The sequence below is a fragment of the Microchirus variegatus genome (genome assembly GCF_963457635.1).
Source record: "Microchirus variegatus genome assembly, chromosome: 20".
Lineage (NCBI taxonomy): Eukaryota > Metazoa > Chordata > Actinopteri > Pleuronectiformes > Soleidae > Microchirus > Microchirus variegatus.
Window position 1 is genome coordinate 18,381,171 of NC_139821.1, and position 25,407 is coordinate 18,406,577.

General features: G+C 40.8%; 1 protein-coding gene across 1 annotated transcript in view; it reads right to left on the minus strand.

Annotated features, from left to right (window-relative positions):
* Positions 1–25,407, minus strand: part of sbf1 (SET binding factor 1) — a 68,588-nt gene that overhangs the window by 13,770 nt on the left and 29,411 nt on the right. Inside the window, exons 6-33 of the mRNA XM_083907407.1 lie at positions 24,975–25,052; positions 21,628–21,657; positions 18,884–18,989; positions 17,852–17,984; positions 17,652–17,760; positions 16,813–16,926; positions 15,599–15,676; positions 14,475–14,588; positions 14,234–14,362; positions 13,959–14,057; positions 12,200–12,407; positions 10,820–10,932; positions 10,201–10,350; positions 9,459–9,527; positions 9,168–9,329; positions 8,776–9,041; positions 7,595–7,767; positions 7,421–7,494; positions 5,504–5,696; positions 4,902–5,029; positions 4,637–4,812; positions 2,999–3,135; positions 2,095–2,305; positions 1,790–1,986; positions 1,121–1,258; positions 936–1,031; positions 691–765; positions 1–164 (exon numbers count right to left, since the gene is read on the minus strand). The exon at positions 1–164 is cut by the window's left edge and continues 9 nt beyond it. Of these exons, the coding sequence (XP_083763533.1) occupies positions 1–164; positions 691–765; positions 936–1,031; positions 1,121–1,258; positions 1,790–1,986; positions 2,095–2,305; positions 2,999–3,135; positions 4,637–4,812; positions 4,902–5,029; positions 5,504–5,696; positions 7,421–7,494; positions 7,595–7,767; positions 8,776–9,041; positions 9,168–9,329; positions 9,459–9,527; positions 10,201–10,350; positions 10,820–10,932; positions 12,200–12,407; positions 13,959–14,057; positions 14,234–14,362; positions 14,475–14,588; positions 15,599–15,676; positions 16,813–16,926; positions 17,652–17,760; positions 17,852–17,984; positions 18,884–18,989; positions 21,628–21,657; positions 24,975–25,052 (3,720 nt within the window). The remainder of the gene's footprint in view (positions 165–690; positions 766–935; positions 1,032–1,120; positions 1,259–1,789; positions 1,987–2,094; positions 2,306–2,998; positions 3,136–4,636; positions 4,813–4,901; positions 5,030–5,503; positions 5,697–7,420; positions 7,495–7,594; positions 7,768–8,775; positions 9,042–9,167; positions 9,330–9,458; positions 9,528–10,200; positions 10,351–10,819; positions 10,933–12,199; positions 12,408–13,958; positions 14,058–14,233; positions 14,363–14,474; positions 14,589–15,598; positions 15,677–16,812; positions 16,927–17,651; positions 17,761–17,851; positions 17,985–18,883; positions 18,990–21,627; positions 21,658–24,974; positions 25,053–25,407) is intronic.

Sequence of the window (25,407 nt, forward strand, 5' to 3'; positions counted from 1 at the left end):
GGCCTTGTCTCCGATGATGTAGAGATAGGCCTTCTGCTGGCGGAGGAACAACGCCTCGCTGGGGCCTCCATTAGCCTGAGGGGACTCTTTACTAGCCAGACGCGTCCCCACGTCTGGGTTGTAGGCACTTAGACGCCCGGTGCCTCGGATACTGCCCCATTTCCCTGAAATTCATACACACACGTGGATGAAGCAGCCGTTTCATTCCATCTCAACACAAGTGAAACAATGTGGAAGTGTCACTCATGTTAAACAGCCTTTAAAGAATCATTTCAAAGTGTTCAGAATTTGACACACACTGATGTGTAGAGGAAAACACCCACAGCTACAAACAACCATGCTGCTAAACACAGGCAGAGATGATCGACAACTACCCAGTCCAGTCTGCTACACCTAAGCTGAGTGACAGCTACACGATGATGTCACTCTGTTTCACAGGAATCAAACGGGGAACAATAAACGTCAGATAGCAGAGCTGCGGTAACATGCACTCTCTCACACTCACTCTCTCAATCAAACAACAGCTGAGCTCTGTGATAGACAGCAACACCAAACAGACCGTTAGTCTGCAGTAGACATCACACTTACATGGATCACCCCAGACACACTGATGCTACTGTTAAAGAGATCTGATTGGTTAGACAGGAGAGTAGGAAAAGGCGTGGGGTTAGGGGGCGTGGCCTACTGTACCTCTGGGAGGATTCCTGGCCTTGCCAGACACTTTGGGCTGAGAGAGGGAGATGACTTTCGCCCTTTGACCCAGAGCTGAGGTCAAATGACAAAGATGGCCCGTTAACCAACATGCCCACACAATGGAGGATGGTTTCTCACACACGCACAAACGCACACACACACACATTTCGTTTTGAAAGCAGGACTGTGATGAACTAGATTATGCCTCAGGAGCAGCATGTAGGCTCTAAATAATGCCTCACCTCCTCTGCTGAAGGTTCCAGGAACATCCTCCTTGGTGCCCATCACCTGTTTCATCAGAGCACCAATCTTTGGCTGCCTCAGCTTATCTGATGAGTCTGTGTGAACAACGAGAAAGTTATCTCACTTCAAGTGAACCCTGGGATTTTGGCACAAGTGAACGAGTGCAGTGTGTTAATTCACCCACCGGAAGTGTTCATGTGTGTGGAGGTGAAGCCGCTGAGTGTGTTCCTGCCGCTGCTCTCGCTGTATGAAGGCATGGAGCTGATGATGGCCTGCATGTATTTCTCCTGCTCCAGACTGGTGGACTCTGCCTGTGAGGGCACTGATGACAGAAACACACGATAAACACACAATAGGATTATTTAGTAGCAGGTAGATTTACACAGCTTGTGTCTTAGAGGGATAGTTCAAGTCTGTTTGAAGTGAGTCTTTGCAGTGCATGATCCCAGCACCAGGAACCAGCCCTTAATGAAAATGAAACTTAACACCTTATAAAGTCTATGCCTGCTTAAATCTACAATATAATTGAGCTCTTTATTTCACTCATAAACCAGCTTTTCCAACTAAAAACTGCAGTTGGTATTGTTTAGTAAATGCCTCACACCCTACACCAGAGTGCATGGAGAAAATCAGTGATTTTACATCACAGCACACAGGAGTTGTTGATCCACAGCTGCCTTCATCAGTAAGTTGTGTGTCATTGTGGGATTCTATTTTGTGGTGCAGAAAAGTGACTTATATATTATTAGGCAAAACACGGCAAGATTATGATTTTATTAGGTTTCGCTTTTATTATCACTCATAAAAAAGAACATCCAAGTACAGTTTTATTATGTTATATATTTTTTTTTACCTGCAGAAGGGGCGTTTGGCGACTTGAAGAAGCCTACGACACCCTTGGCGTGGAGGCCTGCGGAGCGCAGGAGGACGGCCTTGGTTCTTGAATTCCTCCAACAAACCACTGGGAAGCGATTCTGTCGGTAGCACCGACTGATTCTCTGGATGGTTGTGTCTGGGATGCTCTGAGGCACTATTAGCAGGCCAGGGTAACTGTGAAACACACACATGTACACAAAAAACAGTGTGTTAAACACTGAGGAGCCACTATCCATCTACATTCCACACCTCCTCTCTCTGTGACTCCTGTAGGTCTCTCACCTCCTGCAGACAGTGTACATGCGGTTGACGGTGGATATCCTGAAGGGCTCGTTCTTGGAACGTGTCAGGCTGTTACTGAGCGTGCCCAGACCCAGGCGCTGGTAGTCACGACAGCATGCGCGCTCCACCACGTTGCTCATGGTTTGTCTGTCTGATGAGCGGATGGTGGAGGAGAGGGTGAGGGAGCTCTGCTGGTCCACCTCCTCTGATACTGTGGAGACACAGGAGAGCTCACTGCATGGTCCTCATTCATAAAAGAGAACTGTCAAGTAGTTTTCAGACACGTTATGCTACATTTCTGCAAACTGACATTCAGCATATAAAATACTGAAACAGGTTAAAGTTTAAAGCTAGTTTGTATGTATGTATGTCACAGTGTGTTGAGCTAATGACAGCAGCTAACGAGATGCATTCAAAGTAAATTTCATCACTTCTGTGTAATCTAATGTGTGTTTAGAGGGGCACCTTTAAAATGCTTTCAAGAAATCTTGTACATTTCATCAAACACAATTAAAGGCCACAACCTAGATGATTACTACCACTGAAATATTTGTTTTTATAAATGCAATCATTTACAATTTCCTGCCCATCCCTGGGACAAGACCCAGGATAACACTCTAATTTAAAGAAGCTTATCTTTTTCAACGTAAGACAGTGCAGGTGGAAAAAGAACTGTCAAGTGCCTTTTAAGCAGGTTAAAATATGCTAATTTTTGTGTGAATGGGGCTTATAGAAGCTCTGATAACGGCTAAAGTGACCAAGTAGTTGCTTGTGTCAGCTGACATGTCAGGCTTGAAAAGATTTGAACTGTTTTTAACACTGTTGAGTTGAAATGGATGAAGGAGGAATTGGAGTTTGCTGTGTGTCAAACCGCCATGCAGATATTTGAGCAGGGATTGGTTACCTGAGATTTCATCCTCATCCAACTCTGACTGGAAACTGCTCCTGTTTTCCCATGTGGGCGGAGAATACTTCTTCCTGGTCACATACTGCCGACCTATGGTCCTTTTGGCAGTCTTCACCAGGTTCTTGGAAAGCGTCCTGAAAACAAGGCGGGAGGATGAAGAAGTTGAACATTTTGACTGTGTGCAGTATGTGACTGGAAGCTGCTGGACATCCACTTCCTGCTGAGTCTTCTCACAAACGGTGTATTTAGATTTGAAGCCATCTAAAACTCCAGCTGACAATGAGCTGGTGTGCTCCTGCTTCAGCATGCCACAGGGCCAGATTTGGAAGAAATGTGTTTGAATGGAAGGTTTTTTTTCATTAGCCAACCCACTCACAAAAACAAGACTGATAAAGCAGCTGCCACATTTTCCACTGATGAATTATTCAAAGGCCTCTCTCATGCTCCGTCCATTCTCCAGAAAAGAAAGAGGAGTGTGTGGTCACAGGGTTGGTAGGGTACAGAGAGTCGGTTGCTAAGACTTTGAATAAAGAGGAAACTAAATGAATGACACCGACAGGAAACTAAAACTGTATTAGAACGCAACCAGTGATGGCAAATTATATCACATTCTGCCTGAAGTGATTTACAAATAAACGTGTTGCTAAACGTTATTACTGAAAGATGACACTGAAGTTCTAAATCTCATCTAAATGATGGTGGGGAAAAAAAGGGAAGAGCGACATTTTCTCAGGACATCATATTCATGAACAGAGCACAACAAGGTCAAACTTTTGACCTTACAGTAGATAGAAGTGAAACTTTAAATGTGCACTATTTGCATTTATAGGTGATTAACTATAAGTGTATGTCTAAATGTTTTCTTCCTGATGTTAATTGGCAAAAAAAACAAAAAAACAACAACACTTCTTTCAGTTTCCTTCCCAGAATAAGAAGAAAAGCTTGATAATCTCTACAGACAACTTTTGATGTTTTGGATGATTCCTCAGTCCACCTCTATGTTATAAGGAGTTAAAAACACATGGAGTGGTTTTATGTTAGGTGATGCATACATTTTTTCCTGAGACCAGAACAATTATTATACATGAATAAAAATAAAATACATAATCAGTGGCATTTTATCATATTTTTTTCTTCATCTCTTACCATTATAAAAAAAACTGTTGATCTTGGAGCCAACAGCCTGACCATAACAATGCAAGCAATGGCCAATCTCAGGCTTTTAGAAGATGCACAGTAGTTTCAGTAACTTTCTTGTTCCTACTGTAGTGTAACAGAGAATTGAAGGTCACGCTCTCAGACATGATTGATGATATATGGTGCCCTCATAAGACCATTTAGTCAGGAGAGACACAGTCTAAAAAAATCAGCAAGAGGTGAACATTTGGTGACCTTGATCAATATTGGAAATATGAGCCTAAAACAGCTAACAGTTGTAAACTGAGCTGATATTACAGATGTGAAGGATCACCTTCTGAGAATGTCTGCTCTGTGCTTTACCAACATGATGTGATGGAGTTGAATGTAACGAGTAATGTGACAAACTGTCATTAACAGCCCTTAACAGTAATGCTGATGTTGACATCATCAGAAAATGAATTTTGAATAGTGACAAAGTCATTCACAGTTTCTTACTTAAGGGACTGGTTCTTGTCCTTGGTCTTGTGCTCCACCACCATTTTTCCGCTCTGACCCACAGTGAAGGCAAAGGTGCCCTGGACGTGCTGAGGATACCGCAGCTTGTGTAAGTGCTTCCTGAAAACCTCTGCCAAGTCTGATGCAACCTCCTCATCAAACGCAATCTTCATGAGCTGCAGTCACACACACACACAGAAGAGTGGGGTCAGAGAAATGAAGAGCAAGGAAAGGAAGAGGAAAAGGAGGGGGGTTTGAATTTTACCTGGAAGGTGCAGGAGCGTAACTGCAGCCCCTCCTGGACAAACTGGTCAATGGATAAATTGACTGAGATCCTCTTCTCCTTGGTCAGAGAGGCTATTGGGAACGAGCGAGTGACCACCTGCTCACCCACTGTGGACAAATGACACAGATAAAGAGCTGGGTTTAGAGGATTTACAGATCTGAATGGTGTCTGTAAAATAATGTGAGAATTAGAGGCTGACTAATTGTTTTAACCAATAAATCAGCTCTGACAGGACATTTTACAACCTATGAACTCAAACAGAGCCTGGCTATGACCATTGATGATGAATGGCATTCCAACTTAAACACTGCTTGACTGGGCTTTTTTAATTTTTCCTTTTTAAAATCAAATGATGTTCTTGTTGTACCTCGTTGTTGTGCCTTTAAACCTATAAGCACTTTTTTAAATGCACAACAGAAACAAAGTTGACTTGTCCGTCAGATCCAGCAGTGGTCTACTTTCCTCAATATAAATTCACCACTGTCTTTATAAGGGAGATACAATATCATTACTATTCCAGCCAAACCTTCGACAAACTTCAATTGTCTCATGTCATTAAATTGTCTCATGTCACGTCTCACCCAGTGGGTCTGTAGGCGTGCCCTTGAAGATGAGTCGATAGGTAGTGAGGAAGATGGCTCCCTCTGCGGGGAGCAGTGGCGGACCTCCCATAAGACCCGTGGCCTCATCGCGACCGTCTGGAATCAGGTGGACCCGCATGCCTTCCATCACTAGCTCCTCTCCCAGCAACAGAGTCGGCCTCAGGAGCTTTGGCTGCATAGAGACAAACAGGAATCATTAATGGTGCAGCAGTGAGAAGAAAATCTAAAGCTGAAAACAGAGAAATCCAAATGTGTGAAATTTCACATTCTGTGTCCATGAAGGAAAGGGAAGTTTGGTTGGGTTTTGCTTACATCACGAAGTGACTGACTGACAATCTTTGATGATGGCTAAACATCTTACACTTTACCTACAGTAGTAGCAACCAGTGTGTCACAAATATGCACATTATATGGAAAAGATGAAGACATTTGAGCACACACAGCTCACTGCTCTTAAAAAAGAACATTGGGCTTTACAGTGGTGTCACAGTTACACCTTACTGTTAAAAAATAGAAACTAGGGCTGGGCGGTTAACGGATTTTAAATCGAAATTGGATTTATTTGTTTGGATGATGTTAAAAAAATGAAAATCGTTTTTTCTGATTTTTCCTGCACTCTCTCAGCTCCCATCCCCTCCCCTCCCCCACTAGCTCTCTTGCCATGGCAGCGTGCATGGAAAACAGCGAGAGCGCCGTCACAGGAAGAGACGTACGAGCCGAACAGTGCTGAACTGTAAATCAGCTAAAAAGACTTAAGGACAGCACCACTGATCGCCACCGGCGAGCTGCATAAATTGCCGCTGTATGTGACTGAATGAGACTGAGTCTGTGCTCCGGAGACCCCTGACACAAGGATCAAGCTGAACAATGCTGAACTGTAAATTAATTAAAAAAGACTTAACAATCTTAAAAACATCGACTGGGATTTTGCAGCAGTAGACTCAATTTTTTTTAAACTTTTGTGGGAGCTTTTTGGTGTTTTCATACATACTCAAACCTGAAGCAGTTATCTCGCTTTGCTAGCGCTATGTTGCTATTGTGCTTCCACCTTGCCTCTGACTGTACTGACGTAAAACAGATGACTTCCTTTGCACAATGCTTGATTGTCACAGGGCAAAACAAGATTTAAAACACCGCTATTCTAAGAAACACAGAGAGCTGATAGACTTATCTAATTTTGATTAAGACGTAACATTTGCTTATCTATAAAAGTTATGCACTGCAGATTTAAGATCAAAATAAATTGATTAATCGCAGAAAACTTGTTTTGATTAATTTGTTAAATTGTCTGAAAATGCAAATTACAATGTAGTAATGAGTTTCACAACACCTGATGCCACACACATTATCTGCTCCAGCAGCTATAAATACAGAGCAGTCAAACCACGTCAAACTGATCCTTACATGCTTAGGATATGAAGAGCAGCATGTGCATGTTGCAAAGGGAAATGGTGACATGACACTGTGAGAGCAAAACAAGGGGGGAATAATGACAAATCTGCTCACATGGAGTTTCAAAAACCCAGAGCTGAGCCGAATTATGTTGAAATCTTAGGTGCCATAACAAAACATGTGGACTAAAGCTCAATATGGCCTCTGTCCCTCTAGAGAACACAGCACGCAGGATTAACAACACCCGTCACACCAAAGGCACTCCATGTCTGAAGGCCTCATGGAGTCACAAGAGCCATTCTGACATCCACTGAGGCCCAGAGACCAAACACCGAGCATGCTCAGGCGTGCTGTGAGTTACGGCTCTGTCTCTGGTGGACAGACGTACCTGAAGTGGTACTGTGAGCCTGAGCTGTAAGGATTGGTGGAGAGGGGAGTGGGCAGGGCAGGCTGGGGTTCTGTATGGCCTTTGTCCAGTGGGATGTAAAAATAGGAATTGGTTACCTTTTGGATTGGAGGCAGTCTCTTACTCTCCCTGTGGACTGCGTCCAACGTCTCAATGTGCATCTGAACGATATCTGGAGGGACAAAGACAGAGGGATGAAGACAGAGAGACGGAGATAATGCTTGGTGTGCTGCTCTCTGTCGAAAAAAGTGAGATCATAGGTGCTTCTGTACCTGGTATCATGGTATGGAGAGCCTTAAGGTGCTCATTGGTCACACCACTTTCATTACACACTTTGTCAACAAAGCGGTTGATGAAGCGCACCACAGAGTTAGCCACGTCTGAGCTCTCAGCATCTTCAAAGCCGCTCTCTGTGTCGTAGCTCTCCGCCATGCTGCCTGCAATACTACAAGACCGTAAAACAAAAGACTTTAGACAAACATCTTGATCCCTGGTGCTGACGTTTGGCATCATCATCATAATCATCATAATCCAGAGGTTATTAGGATAAATTAATTCATTGTCTACATAAATCATATTATTAGCTCTCTTTTGGTTTCAGTGTAATTCCTTTAAAGTGATAATTCCGGATTTTTGAGGTTTCGTTGAATAAGATCGTCATTTATCTAGGGATGTGAATCTTTGGGTGGTTCACGATTCGATTCCGATTCTTAGGGTCACGATTCAATTCATACGATTCTCGATTCATACGATTCTCGATTCAAAAGTTGATGCAATGCATAGTGTGTTCAAGCAAATTATGGCATCAAAACAATACAGTTTGTATAAGATAATGTGACCACACAAAGGCAAATTTAAGACAAAACAAATACAAACTTACTTACTGTACAAAAAAATAGCTTGCATAAATAAAAGCTTAGGCTAGCTGCCTTTTTTCTCCCAGTAGTGACAAAAATAAACTGTACACAAATAACACAAACTGGTGTTTTGTGTGATTTTTCAAAATAGAAACTTAAGAAAAAAATAAAAAATATATATATATGTATATGTATATATTTTTTTTTTTTTTCAAAAATCGATTTATGAAGTTTATCAATCGACTGAGAATCGCGGATATTTAGAATCGCGATTCCTATGTGAATCGATTTTTTCCCCCACCCCTACATCTCACTGTTACACTGAAGTTTGTAAACCACTCCATCAAACACACCAAAATCCATGGAAAAAACGCTGTAGGTCGACCACTGCTGCATTTGGTATGATTGCATCACTGAGGTAAATATGAACAAAGGAACTGGAATCACTGATTTTCTCTATGAACTTTGGTGCTGAGACTGAGTGGCTTTTAAAACAACACAAACTTCAGTTTTCAGTGAGGAGTTTTCAGTGTTGTGTCAGTACCTTATAAAACCACCTGAACTATCCCTATAAGTCCCTCTGAAGCTGCGTGTACCTGTTTGTGACGTAGCTGTTGCTCACACTTTCCACCTCTCCCAGGCCTGTGTTCCTCAGCAGGCGGTTCTTGCTGGTGTCCAGTGGCAGCAGCAGGTAGCTCATCCTGTTGGCGTAGTGAATAGCCTGGCTGAACACCGTGCTCTCCTCCTTCTGCACGCGCTCCGTCTGCATTTCCTTGCCGAGCGTCGGCCACAGTCTGTTCTGTTCTGACGCCAGCTCCAGCGCACTGATTTTCCTACCACTCCCTGAGCCATCCTGCGGCTCCTGACACAAAAATCAAAGGAGACATTATTGATTAAAGCTGTGGATCTTTTCTTTACTGTCACAACATAAGAACGTGATTTCTGTTTTCAGTGCAGTATATTATGTGACAGATGTGTCAGTGCTCACAGAGTTCTTCTGCTCGTCTCCATCGTCTGTCTCCAGGTATAGAGCTCTGATGTGGTTCTGGACATCACTGTAGAACATGGCCTCCCAGAACTGCATGTTGGTCCATACCGTGTGCTCCTGTACACAGCTGTAGGCAAACTGAGTGATGCCTGCGCCGAGTTTCTGTCAAAGAAGAGATTTTTTTTACTCTATGCATTACAAAAGTATTGTCGCAAGGTTCTGATTGTGTGAGGTTTTCAGTTGTGAAAGCTGAATATGTGGGATGTGAAAATACTTTGATGATGAACTTACTCTGCAGAAAGCTGTGACCAATGGAAGCAGAGCAGCTGCAATGCCGTGCTCATCCATATGTGAACAGTCCTACCAAAACACAGAAGAGCAGCACGTCACACGAGATCAGAGACACTTTTAATCATAACCAAGTTAATCAACAACTATTTTGATAAGCGATTAATCCGTTTCTGTGTTTTTATTTAATAAAATTAAATCACTCTAATAGAAATACATTCTAGATTATTTGCTCCTCTATTGCAATAAATGGAATACTTTTGGTTTATGAATACAAGACATTTGAGAGTGTTGTCAGTTTGATGTTTCGGAAATGCTGATCAACATTTCCTAACAATTTACCGACTAAAATAACAACTTCAGTGATGATGATAATCATTAGTTACAGCCCTGATTACCTAACACCTATTGCTGTGTAGGTACATAAAATGATATCTTGTATGTGGTAGAAATTAAAGGTAGAATAATCACAACAACAAACACCAATGTTGTTTTTCATCAACTCAGACATGTTTTTACAAACCCCAACAACGGACAAACTAAACATCTTTTGAGTTTTGATGGTAAAATCCAATGATTTTGACCTGTATCAGACCAATAACAATACTGATAAGTGGATCAGCTCATGCCTATTGCAGACCTAAAATGTGCTGGCCCTGTCTTAATCTAATCTGTTTTCTAATCAACCAAAAATGATCTCTAATATTGTGTCTTGTGCTGTTGCTCCAGTGTTTTCAAGGCTCACCTGTAAGGTGCAGTTCATCATGCGGACGATGTAGTCAAACTGCTGGTCGTCCAGCACAGCTCGGTTCTGTAGGACATGCTGATTGAGCTCCTGGGTCAAACAAACCCGGGCTGCTCGACCCTTTAACGCCCGCAGCACAGCTGGCATGAGCTGAACACAGGGAGAGACGAAAAGACAAACAATATCTGAATCATAAACACAGGCCGGTCAAAAAACAACAAATTAAATCAGAGAGTAAATAAGCAAGAGAGAACATTCTCAGTTTTACATCATTATTAAAAAAAACCCATGTGAATTCTACAAAGCAGCAGTGCCAACTATAGACGCTCTGGTCTTATAAATTAACAAATCACCTTTTCTGAACAAATAACTTTGGCTTTACTGTGTTAATGACAGAATTCTTTAAGAGTCCAAAAATCCAAAACAATGTAAACCAAACGAACAATGTCTTCCAATAAATCAAGCTCTAGAGAAGGAAATGGAAGCTTCCCATGTTTTGCTTTCTTTCAGGTAAAGTTGTGTTGCTAATACAAAAAAACCAGAGTTTTTTTCATTCTTTTTCATGTGAATGCAATTTAGTCAAGCACATTAAAACTCCGCAGAGATGCATCACTCTCACCTTCTTTGCCTCCAGCATCTTGTTCTCGAAGATGTACGTGATGCAGTTCCTGACCACCTCCAGCCTGCGGGCGCTGTTAGCCATCACGTTGCTGTTTCTGTCCACTACGTCTCCTGCAGAGAGCCGGGAAACGGACACTCATTCATCACTGCTGTTTTGAACTCAAACCATTAAACACACACTGTGAGAGACTCATTGTCTGCATGAAAAGTTCACACGGGAAGTCCGAGACAGAAGGGCAGAGAATCAACTTGGTGTTTTTAGGTTTTATCAAAGAAACTCATCTTGAACTTTTAAAAGGAGTTCAGAACAGTTTCAGTTGCCTTGTCAACACTATTCATCTTTCTTCTGGTCTTCAAGTCGATTACAGTGCTGACTTAATCTGACCTACTGCTTAAAGGGGAATTCTGGTATGTTTATTAATGTAATCTTACGTGGCAATAGCGTCACTCTCTTTTACTATCCCTAACCATGTGCTTTTGGTGCCTAAACATAACCACATTCATTACGAGGAAGTGGATATACATTTCCAGAGTTATCGCCAATAAATGGCTAGGACTGTTATTGTAAGCAAGGGCGTAGGTTTGGTTACAAGACTGGTGGGGACACCGAATCATTGTGTTGTCAGAACAGCACATCGCCTGCTCTCGGCAGCCAATGTGACAAAAGGCAGATTGTCCCTACCAATATTAGAGATAGGGTAATGTCCAAGGCAATCTACTGGACCAATTATTAAACTTTTTGTAAGCACTATTCACATACACACCCACATTTATAAAGTGCCAGAAAAAATACCAGAATTCCCATTCAAAAAGTGCTGTAATATCTCTATGTAGAGTCTAGTCAATAAATTGGCTTGAAATATAGATACACAGCAGATATATGGGTATCCAATGTCTCATGTATATATTGTTGTGGCCCAAATGTAAATGTGTGTCATCATACAGTCTCTCCAGTAGAGACTGCTCTGACTCCACATTTATGACAGCAGAACATGTAGAACAGTCAAGGGTTGAACAATATGGGGAAAATATCTAAGTGCCATTAGAGATTTGATAATTTTTTCAGTTAATGATTCAATCACACGACAAATGTGTTTGGGTTTAAAATGTGTGATTTTGCACATTCATGATGTCATTTTCAGGAAATCAAACATGTAATCTCATATTTACATCTACATATGTTTTTTAAATTATTATCCTTTCTTACTTAAATCAGTAAACTCAATCAGTCTCCGTCATTTTGTGAAATGTATTACTTAAAAGTCTTTCCACTTGGTGTCGTAGAAGAAAGGACATTATTCCACAAGCTAAGAACAGTATTAATGGCTAAATGCTACTTCACACAGCAACACAGGCAGACTTCTCCTCCTCAGCTCACCCAGTGCAGGCCCGGATGGCACCATGCCTTTCAGCTCCACCTTGACCACGGGAGGTGCGGTATTGAGCTTGGCGTTGGCGTGGTCGATGAAGAGCTGCACCGAAACCTCGTCTAGCGCAGGGAAGAGAGTCTGAACCAGAGCAGTGTTCTGCTTGTTTTCTGATGGCCGCTGGACTTTGTGCATCGCCACAGCAGGGTAAGGATTCTCCTGCAGGAAAGGAGAGAGACATAAAGAATCTTAGCTGGGTTTGCATTACAATGTTTTGCAAAGTTTGACCACATTTTCCATCCCCTGTCGTTACGCGACATCTTTGAGTAAGTCACAGCAGAAGAAAAGTTTGCGGTTAACGTAATGTTTTTCATTTTCTACTTTATTTTGTGAGTAATCTCAATCTCATTTGGTGTGAACACAGTGAGATCCTGTGCATCCTGATCATTCAAATAATACATAGTCATGTTTCGTTGCTGCTTCCATCTATTATTGTAATAATATTTGCTTTTTGCATTAACCCATTAAGGCCTGAAGCGCCTGGAATAAATGTCTCTAAAACCTGAGCTTCAATGGCTACTAAATGACTGATTTCTCAGCCTCACACCTGTGGCTTTCCTGTGAAATTGAGTTTATTTAGATACAAAAATGTAAAATTAAAGTGAATAACTATTTTCAATTAAAAAACAGTAAGAAAATAAAGTAATATCAACTTGTGAAAGTGCCTTGATTTAGTCCTGATGGAGTGTGAAGAACAAGAACAGCATGTAATGACTGTAGCAGTCTGATAGTGCTTACAGCGCTGTGGCATCTGCAGGTAAATCCACTGTAAACACTCCGTCGATTACGGTGGTATTTATCGTCATTATCGCCGACCTGGTCGTCTTCAAACATAATTATGTCTTAACCATAAATCCCGGTCGGTTTGTTCAGCGCGTTCGAAGTTATCAGCGAAGACGAGAAACTCCTCAAAACCACTGCCTTCAGAAATCTCTTCACTGTCAAAGTCCTCCATGTTTGCGCGAAGTAATTTCAAAACAATGTCACGAGGAACCCTTATACCCCCGAAAATGTACAAATCCGCTTTACTGGCGTCTGGTAGAATAAAACACGCAGCTGCTCTCCCGGCGTCAATGGTAGAAATGCGGCAATGCTTTCCCGGCGTCAATGGGTTAAGTGAAGGTTGTTGTTTCTTGATCAGTCCTCACATTCCTACTCTTGTCCACCCATTCATTCATCCATTATCTACTGGGACCACGCTCACACCTACAGTCAATTTAGAGTGTCCAATTCACCGAATCCCCAAATCTGCATGTTTTTTGGACTGTGGGAGGAAGCCGGAGAACCGGGAGAAAACCCACGCACACACGGGGAGAACATGCAATCTCCTTGCAGAAAGGCCCTTGTTCCAACCAGGCAAGAGTGCCAACCACTACGCTAACCGTGTGGTCCCTCGTCCACCATTTCTAATAATTCTCTAGTTCAGTGAAATGCAGGAGCTGGAGGGAGGTTTCAGTCACATGATTTTCTGTTTCTGTTGCACTTATTTACCTTTTATCCAGGTTTTCCGTGCATGATTTGACACTGCACATAAACCAGGCTGATTAAAACCAGCTACTGTTAAAGGAACAGAGGAACAGATATATGGAGAAAGACATGGGAGAAGCTGGACAGAGCTACGACGGAGAGGGATTTCTCTCATTAGATTGTTAAAATGGAGGCCATTGAAACAGAGGCAGGGCCAAAGTGTTGAGATTTGTTTGAACGTACGTTTTTGAAGAGCTGCTCAGCCAGCTCCTTGATGTGGTTCATGACTTTATGTGGACACGCCTCCTCTTGTCGTATCCGCTCCACCTCATTGGCTACCAGCTGTGGAGAACAGAACAGAGGTCATTTATCTCAACAGCCCCAGAAATGTTAGTCTCTGGGGCTACAATATTTTTCTACACTTGTATATTAGTATCTTTCAAAAGAGAGAACAAATTATAGTATAATGACAATAAAGATATGTCTTCCTTTTAGAAATGACACTCTGGCAGACTCACATCATCAAATAGGTCTGTGGCTCTGTACGGTGGCCCCCTCTCCGACACAAAACCTGCAAATGCCATGCCGTCTAACACCTTCATGAGGAAGTCATCCTCTGTCAGTGCCCTCTGGCCCAGGAAGGCAGCCTGTGGAAATGGGCACACCTTAGCACCAGTCTCTTATGTGTGAGTGCTGATCTGAATATTCTCTTATATTCTGAGTTCCTAGTGTATATTATGCTGTGTTATCTCCCAGTACCTTGTGGAAGCGGATCACTGGTTCCGGGTGAATGCGGATGATGTGCAGACACCAGCGATATCCCTGGAAGAGCCTGGCGAACAGCCACAGGAAAACTCCCCGGATCTCCTTATCCTGAAACACACACAAGTCAAGTAAAAACCAACACACTCACACAGAATAAAGGCTCTGAATTCTGCATGATTGTATTGTTTTTGTGTGGAAAAGCAAAAATATAATGTTTAAATGCTCTAGTTGGACAGACACATTTATTCTTAATTTTCTAAGTTTCTACATTTCTTATGTATACAGAAAAAACACAGGAACCAAGGATACCCAATAATATGACTGATACAGTAGCTTCTTACAAGTGGAAAAACCTTATATATCAATACATAATGAGTGCTGATTTCCCAGCGAACCAGTCTGGAGCACCACATTTCCCTCATACTTAGACAGCTTTCTTCGACTGGAAACTAAAGCTTGTGCTGCTTTGTAAACTCTTTACTTCTTGTACCAAATTCCTCTTTTTTTGCATCACGGCACACAGGAGTGCTTTTCATTCTCTGCTGCCTCTATCAGTAAGTTCACCTGTTATGTTATGACTTCTGGGTTTAAAATCCCTAATTTGAATGTGCGCCCGTAACACCACATTTTCAAATGAGGTAGTAAAAGATGAGAGTGGATGGTTTCCAAACTTCAGTTTGCAGTTGGACAGAGATGATTAACAGTGAGATAAAGTGGCAAATATTCTTAAGATTTGCAGACTTAAGCAGGTGTCAATTTTATCAGGTGAGCCTTTTGTTAAGTAGGTCAAATTAGTTTCCCATGTGTCTCTCCACTGGCAGCCATATTTTCAGTGACGACAAGCGTCTGAGTCTCAGCGCCAGCAGCACGCATCAGCACAGATGTTCAGTGATTAAGCATGTGTTAGTTCCTCATAAATATCCACTCTTCAAAGATTATGAACCATCATTTTAATACTGTGATACTCTGTTGACTGTACTGGCCAAATTTGAAGGTAGTGTGGACCTAACCTCCAAACCAGGAATACAGCAAAAATACAGAAGACAGACTATTTCAAAACACTTAAAAATGTATAAATATGTATTTTAGACAGTTTGTTATTTACGTTGTTTCCTTACCTGTATCTTAAGTGCAGACGGTTGTGTGGACAGTGGGGGGAAGGCATGATCAGCAATTTCCAGCTCTGGATCCAAAATCTGCAACATGAATCCACCATCAGTCATGAAAGAAGACACTGAACACATTTTAGGTGGAAAACAAGTATTTTAAATAACATCATTTTAAAGATTATGAAATCCTGAACCACTGGAAAGATGCAGGCTCCCGCCAGTGGCACCACTTAAGTCAGAATAACACAACAATTACATTTATTCTAATGTCATATGAACATACTTATTTTTTTTAGACAGACAGATAATTTGTCGTCGCTGCACACAAGTATTACACAAGTATTACACAATTTAGTTGGGATCAAACCAGAGCAAAGTCTATCTCCTGGGATAAGCCTTTGGTTACAGGGCTATTACATGGACATCAGAGCTAACTGTAAGAAGAGCCGAGCAGCTAAGCCATGACTCATGGTTGCTGTCCAACAAACAACACCATCATGATTATTTGCAACCTTCACGCAGCTGATCAGATTTCCAAGCCTGCACTTCTGTTCCTGTGTCAGATCAGCCTGACTGATACTTCAGAGTCTGTTAATGTATTTAATATCATCACAACCTCATCTGCTCAGTTAAAGATACAACTCTGCAACCTGAAGTTAACATGCACAGATCTGCTGACTGAGGACACAGGACCACAATCTAGTCAATTTATCTTTGACAGCTTTACAGAGCAACAAACACAACACAAGTATCTAGGTTATAGGTCAGGAAGCACACAGAGTTATCATATTAATATTTTATTGGACTTTTGTTCCTTGCTCATTTTTTGCCCCACTAAGTCAGTCACACTTTAACACACATCTGTTTATAGAAAGACAAAGACTGCAGCTAGTGTAAAGAGAAAACACAATGTGATGCTACATTATTAATGTGGCAGCAGTTCTTAAAACAGCTAGGGCACTAGGGCTGCAACTAACGATTAATGGTGGCTTGCAAGAAAGGCCCTTTCCTAAAGTGGAAAATAAAAGTATTTTTTCTACAGCTGAGAACCCCCCCCAAAAAAAAATCTACTTTTAATTATACAACAGTTATTAGCCCTAAATGTTACATAATCGGACCTTTAATGTGAGCTGCAAGGAATGCATTCATTTAGTTATGATATTGTGATATTTACTTGACAAAAACATGATACACACAGACTTTTCTGAGTGTTCAGCTCTTACCATGGACAGCGCAGTCTGGGTCTGCTGAAGGAGCGGTTCAGGCAGCAGGGAGATGTGGACACACTCTGGGGTGGTCACCGTACCACCATCCAGGTCGGCGATGATCACGTCCAACTGAGCACAAGACAGAAAAGTCCAAATTATTGTCCGTAGATAAAGGCGAGTTGTTATCAAACATGTCAATTCTGAAGTAGATCGAACAATGTGAGCGAATGAGTAAAGCTACGTCCTGTTGCCAATAGGGGAAAAATGCTACGAATTTGTGTTCAGACTGGGAGTCTAATCAAACATGAAGTTTGTAGTAATAATGTATTATTTATGGCCAGGGACAGACTGGGACAGAAAATTGGCCCTGGTCATGTGTTGTCCCCATTAGCTCAGCTGGTAGGAGTTGTACTTTTTGAACCAGAGTCTGACTACAGGGGAATCTTCACATTATCAAATCTGGCTTTCTTTAGAAAAGGTTTGGACACCCCTGTTTTACACCTTGAACTATGAAGCTGTTAAGAACACATTTGTACTAGCCATTTCAAAGACACAATTCTCCAAAAACAAATATTCTTGTCCCATAGAGAAGAAGAAAAACAGCCCACAACAAGGCTCAGCTTTTGTAAAAACATATATAAAAATTAACCACAGTGGCCATTCTATAATTCTGGTAGTTTGAGTGTTTCACAATAATACTATAATGTCTTATAGCAGACTGAGAGGCAAAAAAATGACTGTAGTGTGTAAAAATCCAAACTAAAGTCGCATCTGTATGTGTTGAATACTAGGGGATGGAAGCAAACTGTGTATATGAGGCATCAAGCTCCTGGAGCACTGAGATGAGAACATACCAGTTCTTGTGTTTCGGAGCGGAAGAATGAATTGACACCGATGATGAAGGGAGTGGGAGTGCTCAGCACCTCTAGCAGTTTTCCTGGTAGGATGGGAATGTAGGTGAAGCTGAAAACAAAATGAACAGTAGAGATTTTTCACATCAGCTGCTAAAACAATGAGAGAAGACAGTACTGACAGAGCACGGGTAGAAACACACCTGTATTTGAGGGGGAACATGATGGCCAGAAGTCCACGGCAGGCGTCTGTTAGTCTCTGATAACTGCTGGACAGGAAGAGGATCTTGTGTTCCGTCAGGGCAGCGCACAACAGATACAACACATTGACTATACCTGAGGGAGAAGAGAGCACATACAGGACATCACTAACAGTTCAGGAGATAGGAGAGAGCTCTACACAGTGTTTAGGGCTGTAACTTCATTTAATAACATAATTTGTTTCTCATTAATCGTCTAGACTTATTATAACTAACTTGTTCAAACACCTTCGTTACTACACTGTAAGTTTAAACAAAGTTTTTGCCAACAAAAACAGCATTATAATTATTGTATGTGTTGTAATATCATAGTGGAACCTCTGTGGACTATAAGTGGGAAACGCAATTTAAAGCGATAGCTCAGGTATTTCAAGTACTGTTCTATGGTACTGACACATGCACATGCACGTTGCAAACCAGGATGTTCACCAACACTGAAAACAAGTTTTACTGAACTTTGCAAACTGCTCATTCTCCTGCACCCAAAACTGCAGATAAAATCTGCGATTTTAGTTTGAGGGGAAAATGGATTTGCTGTTCTACTGTTGCCTCGTTTGATAAGTTTTTGTCACAAAGATAATATCAAACCAAGGATTTACGACACCAAATAACACATTTGAACTGATGGAGGCAGCAGTGGATCAAAAACTGCTATAGATTGTGACGTTAAACTGCTAACTTCCTAAATGGACTTTGGTGTGGCTTCAGTGGCTAAAATCTGTTTTTTTCTTTGTCCCCAGAGGCAGCCATGTTTTCAGTGACAGTGTTGGTTATTATGTCAATATATCCTTTAATGGAATATAGACTTAGCTGGTCAAATACATTACAGTTTAAACCATGTCTGATAGCCAATTGCAACTCTTGTTATTAATTGAAATGTTTCATCACAACTAATATCTACCAACCTGTTAACTTGACACAAGAACTCACTATATGATAATTAATCCCATCCATCCCATATTGTACTGTTCATACCAAGCTGTCTGAAGAGCTGGGCCACAGTGCTCCCGCTGATAGGAAGTGAGTCACTGATGGGAGTCTGGATGACTTGCCGGTCGCCAGCACCTAATGTTATAGTCCTCTACAGATTAGAGAGTCAAGGAGAGAAAATAAAGATTAAAAGGAGAAGGGACATGGGTAAAGAGAAGGGAGGGGGGGTGAGTAAATCATGGAACAAACTGCTTTTCTCAGAAAACCAGTGTTTGACAGCTCGGTGCGTGAAATCAGCATGAGTCAGCGTGGAGAGATGGAGAATCCCAGAAGCTTAGCAGGTACGTGACAAATAAGACAAAAGCCATTCCAGCTGATCAGGGCGTGAATGGAGCTGTGCAGAAGTCAATGCAAACAACCTTTAACTGCACTAGCATCACCACAACAATGACATCCCAGTGACACAGCAGGTGTCATGTACTGGTGATTTTTTTTCTCCCATCGTGGACTAAGGTAAAGCACAAGGAGAGAAGGGACTTCACAGGGGGAAGATATGTGTATGATTCTGTCCATCAACCATGTCTGCTCTTAGCATTAAAGGGTACAATTAGGAACATTCTCCTTCAAAAAAGATCACGAAACAAGTACTAATTATGTAAATATACAGTGTATGAGTACTAATAGAGCCTTTGGTAGCTGGTACCCTGTACGTAAATATGCTACATTCAAATCGGGTTGTGAAGTATTAATGACCTGTCATGTACATAATATGAATGTCTTGATTTCAAGCTCACAAATTCTGCTTGAACTCAGCAACAGAGTAATTAGACACCTGCTAATGTAGAAAGTAGGTCAAAGCGGACATCAGACTAGACCTCCATACAGACCAGACCAGACCAGGGTTAATATGGGTCTTTCATTTCCATAATAAAGACTTATACGAGGTGCAAAAGGGCTCCAAAGTCACTGGAAGGAAGCCCTTCTTCCCCTGAACTTCCTGGATGTCCCCTGAAATAACTTGATGCATACATTATGTAACATGTCCGTTTTCATTGGTCACCAGCTAGAATAGAGCTCCGGATGCCAAGTGACTGGGTTTCTATAAGCCTCCTTGTTGGCAGCCTCAGATGAGGCAAAATAAACAAGATCACCTGATATATCGCAAAACTTGACAGAGTGAATATGTCTGATCCTTATAATGCCTACAGTGAGCTATTTACAAGTTTAGAAACAGCGAGAGAGGACTTTATTGGAGGCCTGCAGTATCCTTGACATCTTAAACTTCCTGATTAACTTCCCTTGTTACTCCAGAGAATCGAATGAATGAATGTTTACAAGAGCCTGGAGGGAAACAAATGGATGATATCTGTCTGCGACAAACTCTGAAGCCTACCGACTAAAAATTGGGTTGTTGTCACTGGACAGGTAAGAATCGGGTTAGAATAACATTAGCTATGATGATGAAAACTGCAGACGAAGATGTCGTATTTGTGCTCAACTGTGACGACCAATGGCACCAAAGTATTGCATACTGGAACATTATCTCAGCTGCTGTGTAATATGTAAAAGGGTGGAAGATTAAATCAGACCAAGACACTTTGCCTGATCACTGTGTCCACCATGACTGTTTGCGTTTACAACAGTACAATTGCAATCCATCACACAACTAAGCTCTGCAGCACAAGACAACATGACTATCAGACAAGGAGGAAGTACTTAACACTCCAGGTCCTACATTTTATGTCCCAGTGCTTAGAGGAAAAAATGACAACAACTTTAAGCAGCAGCTTTGCTGTTATGTTAATATATGAAATCCATTTTATTGGACATGCAATTAATTTAAGGAATAAAGGTGTTAATATGGAGGTGGTTCACAGTTACCCAGCCTGTGAGGCTGTGTGTGGACTGGGCAAGGTGGGAGGGCGAAGTGCAGCATAAGCTCATGCTCTCTACAGCAGCGATAGCATCTGCAAACATAAACCATCTGTTAGCGTTTCAATACTGTGACCCAACACCTGATCATTTGGTAATGAGAGGCAGATCGTATGTGAAAGCTTCTGTGATGGAAGAGAAGGTTTTAAAGACATGTTAATGAATGTTTATGCTAATGTGGGACTTTCAGGGGCTGTATGCCTGACTGATACTCTTCACTGATGTGGAGCATTTCTTCACTAATTTTCCATCCTTGCACTTTGTGTCTGGTAAACTGGTCATCATTATTCCTGGGTCATATAGTGCGTTTTGTTTGTAGTCTAAACTCAGAACTTCTGAGGTCCTGTGGAGTTCCTCACACGAGAAAGTTCCCTGAACTCGTATTTCCAACTCAGAAACTGATTCCAAAAGTGCTGCCAACACACAAAGACTGCTACTATTACTGTACCATACATACAGAGCTAAGAAAAAAGGCATTTTGCTACTTTGAGCCTTTAACATGTTACACAGTTGTTCTAATTGGCTTCAGGTATTTTTGAGACATAACGTGTTACCACTTGGCAATTTTCGATGAATATTTGAAACCATTTAAAACTAATTGATGTACTGTATGTGTACAAATAAGGTGTCTCTTGGTTTTCATTCTTAGATTATAACAAACTAATGATGAGGCCTAATCCAATTCAAAAGTACAGCGTGGTGCTGTGCAAAAGAATGATCAGCTGTTGGTCACGTACTGAATTTGAATTGAAAGCATTTTGTTCTCCTGAGGTGTTTGTTGATTGGCTGCAGATGGAGAAGAGGAAGCTAAGCTCAAAGCTGATTGGTAGCGAGGGGGAGAATGAAGGCTAGCATACCAAACTCTCCTCTTTTTCCTCTTGGCCCGGCTACACAAGCACCCGGCAGACAGACACACACACAGAGCAGAATAAGACGCAGGTTAGAAAGACCAGGTTTGCGAGGGCACCTGATGCCCACACTTGACAACAATATGACAGTAATGTATGTGGACAGCAAAACAAGGAAGCTACACAAACAACGCCATCATGGACATGAACTGCACACATTGAGAGCTGTGTAAAACAATGGAATGAGTCGAACAATAGACATGAGCAAACATGCAAAAAAAAAATAAAGCCATCATTGTGAGATTCAAAAGCACAATAACAGCAACATATGATGGTCCATGTCACTTCATGGACATATATAAAGCACATATATACTGTAATATATAGAATAGCAGTAATAGAATATGATTGATGGGAAAAGAAGCTGCTCTTAGCTTCATAGTCTTAAAGGTGAGGTGTTTAATTTTCAAAAATGAAAGTATCCTAATTTCCCGTAACCTTGTGACTGTTTTGAAACCACAACAGGTAATAAAACTGATACTGAACAGCACAGTTCCAAAACCAACACACCAAAAACAGAAGAGGTGCACATTAAGGGAAAGCATGCGTCTCTTCATGTGACAGAAAGTAACAATGACCTCAAGCAAAAACAAAAATAAAACAAAAAAACAACTTTTGTTTCTCTTTTTCAGTAATGCCCTACAGCTATAACGTGTTACACCTAAATCAAGCGCTACCAGTCAGAGCATTTGGCAGTGAGACAGGCTCTGTCCAGAAGCTGAGATTGGAATTTCCTCTGTCACATTAATTATTATAGAGTCAACAGCCCACAAACATGAAGAAATGAACTGTCCTCCATACTGAAGAGAAGTCCTCCTCCTTCATGGTGACAGCTGACAGTAACACACACACACACATACACACACACTTTCTCAGGGTCTGACTGTGTTGTTCAAGAAGACTTTGCCAGGGAAGATGCCTTTTAAAAAGGAGGCTTTGAGTTTGCAAGAATGTCATATTACAGCAATTTACCATTATTTCACGTCAGGGCAACAGCCTGAAGTTCAGCTCACATTAATGTTGTGCAAACTATTCAGATGAAGAATTTGTCACAAGCTTTTATTTCACCACAGTAACAAAAAAAAAAGACTGCTCCTACACTGGACCCGTCTTAAAAAAACAAAAACTCAAATATGTTTTTAGTTATTCAAAAGATTTTGATTAAACAGCCTGCTTAATCTGCCAGTGCATTTAAAAAGGTCTAATATTCAACATTCTGCCTTAAAAGATATCCTACATATCTTTACTTAACTGGGAGATAAATTGATTTTATCAATGACTTTGCATTAGCTCTAGGCTCAAGATGTTCTGTATATGGTGCACTCGGGATGGGAATGATTTTTTATGATTTGCTTGATTATAAAAAGTTTAAAAAAAACTATTTGTAATAAAAATAAATAAATAAACAAATAATTCCAGTAACCATGTTCCTTGTGGTGCATTCACCTATTACTACAAGGTGGCAGCAAGTATTTAGATAGTGGACTTCATGAGCATTTGCAGAAAGGACGAAATTCATGTTTTTTGAATGCATCTTGAAGGTGCTCCTCAAAAGGCACTTTTACATTATAAAGTTCTTGCACAACTCAACTCTTTGTTTGCACCTGCTCTAGCAAGGTTCTAAGCGAGCCGAGTCGATACTAAAATGTGACATGAACAGACTGCTGGTCACTGATTGGTCAGAGAGCTTCGTCACTGGAAGAGTCATGAGCATGACGTCAGAGACAAGAATCAAACCAAAGAAAAAGACTTAAAAATCCCAACAAATGCGTAAAATCTGAACAGATGAGTCTGGTGTATTTGGTGACAGCACTGCCAAAAGCAGCAATCAATAACTTGATGCATATATATTATATTAAACTACTATTTTTACTGTGAACTGGTAAAATACACATGATAGCTGTCATGATCACTTTAAGTGCATGATAGTTATGATCAAATTGATTTTAATCAAGGTTTGGTCGACTTCAAGTATAGACATTTTAGTCTAAATTTAGTCTTTAGTCCGACATGTTTTTGTCAAATTACTTTGAAAATAAAAAGTTTTACAAGTGAAGTAAAAAACAAGTTAAGATTAGTTTTGAGAGTACATTTCCCAGAATGATCCTCAGTTCTCACAGTGGGAAACTACTCAAAAGTGACTGTGCCTTTACCGAAAGAGATTTTCCTAACAAGGAAAAAAAAAGCAGAAAGAAAAGAGGTCTTGGAAGTAAGAATACATGAATTGCGATTGTGACCTGATGCGCAAATGATAAATATGGGGGGGGGAATCTATCTTGCAAAATAATGTAAATGTAACATACTATGTTTAAATACATACAAAACAGAAGTCTGTCTCTGGTAGAAAGTCTGATGATTACTTTGCTAAAGCCAACTTGATTCTAGTTTAAATATGGATATCATTTTAGTGTCGTGTAGCTGGAGTTTGTTATACGTTTCCAGAGGTTGGTGTGAACAGACAGGTTCCCTTGTAATGACAGATATTAAGTGAGACTTCGAGAAAAGTCTGTGTAAGTATACAGTTCCTGGAATGTGTGTGTATGTGTGTGTATGTATCTGTTCACCTCTTGAGTCTAAAGAACAGAACTGTTTGTCCTTGGCCAGACAAAAACAAGACTCCTGACAAATTATAGGCATTTAAAAGACTGACTGTTTCAGTTACATTTTACGTTGCATTAAGGGTAACATACAGTGAAACCAGTCAATCGTATTTAAATCAGGAGGTTAATTTAAAAAAGAAGCTCACCAGTCAGGCTTTTGTTTAGTAGCTAAAATAGCTTAGGTACTTCGTATAAAAAGGAAATGAATGATCACTCTGAGGTTAGCCTGTGCTCTGTTTAGTTTTAGCCTCTGATGCTGATTCAATCTTATTCTCTAATTTAGATGCTGTGTTTTTATCTAGGAAGCCATCCACTGTCGCATAAGGCCACACAGCAAATAAATGACACCTGTGTATGTGTCTGAAAGAGGGAAGAATTTGAAAATAATGCTAAGGCGAATAGATGCAACAACTCAAAAAAATGATATTGCAAGAGAAGACAACAACACAAGAAATGAAATGTTTTGAATTTCTAACACAATCCCTTGGAAGCTGTTTGATCACAAAAACACAAATAGTAGGCAGGTCAAAAACAGCTGAAGCGCCATCAATCACACTTAAAATGATCTGAAATGACTGCAGGACAGAACACATTCTTCAAAGGAAAGAAAACAACGAATTTCTGCTTGATTAACAGAATCAGTGACATTGAGCTGATTGGTTTTGATTGGTGAAGCTTGCGGGATGTGGATGTTACCTGGAGACAGGCCAGCAGCCAGTCACAGGCCAGAGCCTGAGGAACCTTTTCTAAACTACATACTGGCGTCTCATCTATCTGTAACACAGAGGAACCAGCGTATAACAGGGTGCACACACAAGTGACACATGTATTGGAGTATAATTTCAGATAAAAGAAAAAGACTTAACTTTTTCCCCCTTTTTTTTTAATGTTTGTGCACCACAGGCATGCGTCAGCACGGATGGGATTTTTTAATAACTAATAATTAATAATATTGATATTTTTGGAGAGGAAAACAACAAAATATGTTTTTAAAAAATGAGTAATGGTCAAGAAAAATAGATGAAATGACAAGAAAAATTGCAAAAATGTTATGAGGAATCAGTTTGAATTAGCTTCAGACGGCTTAAGTATCATGCCAAACTTAAATATCTACACTTGAGTGACTTTA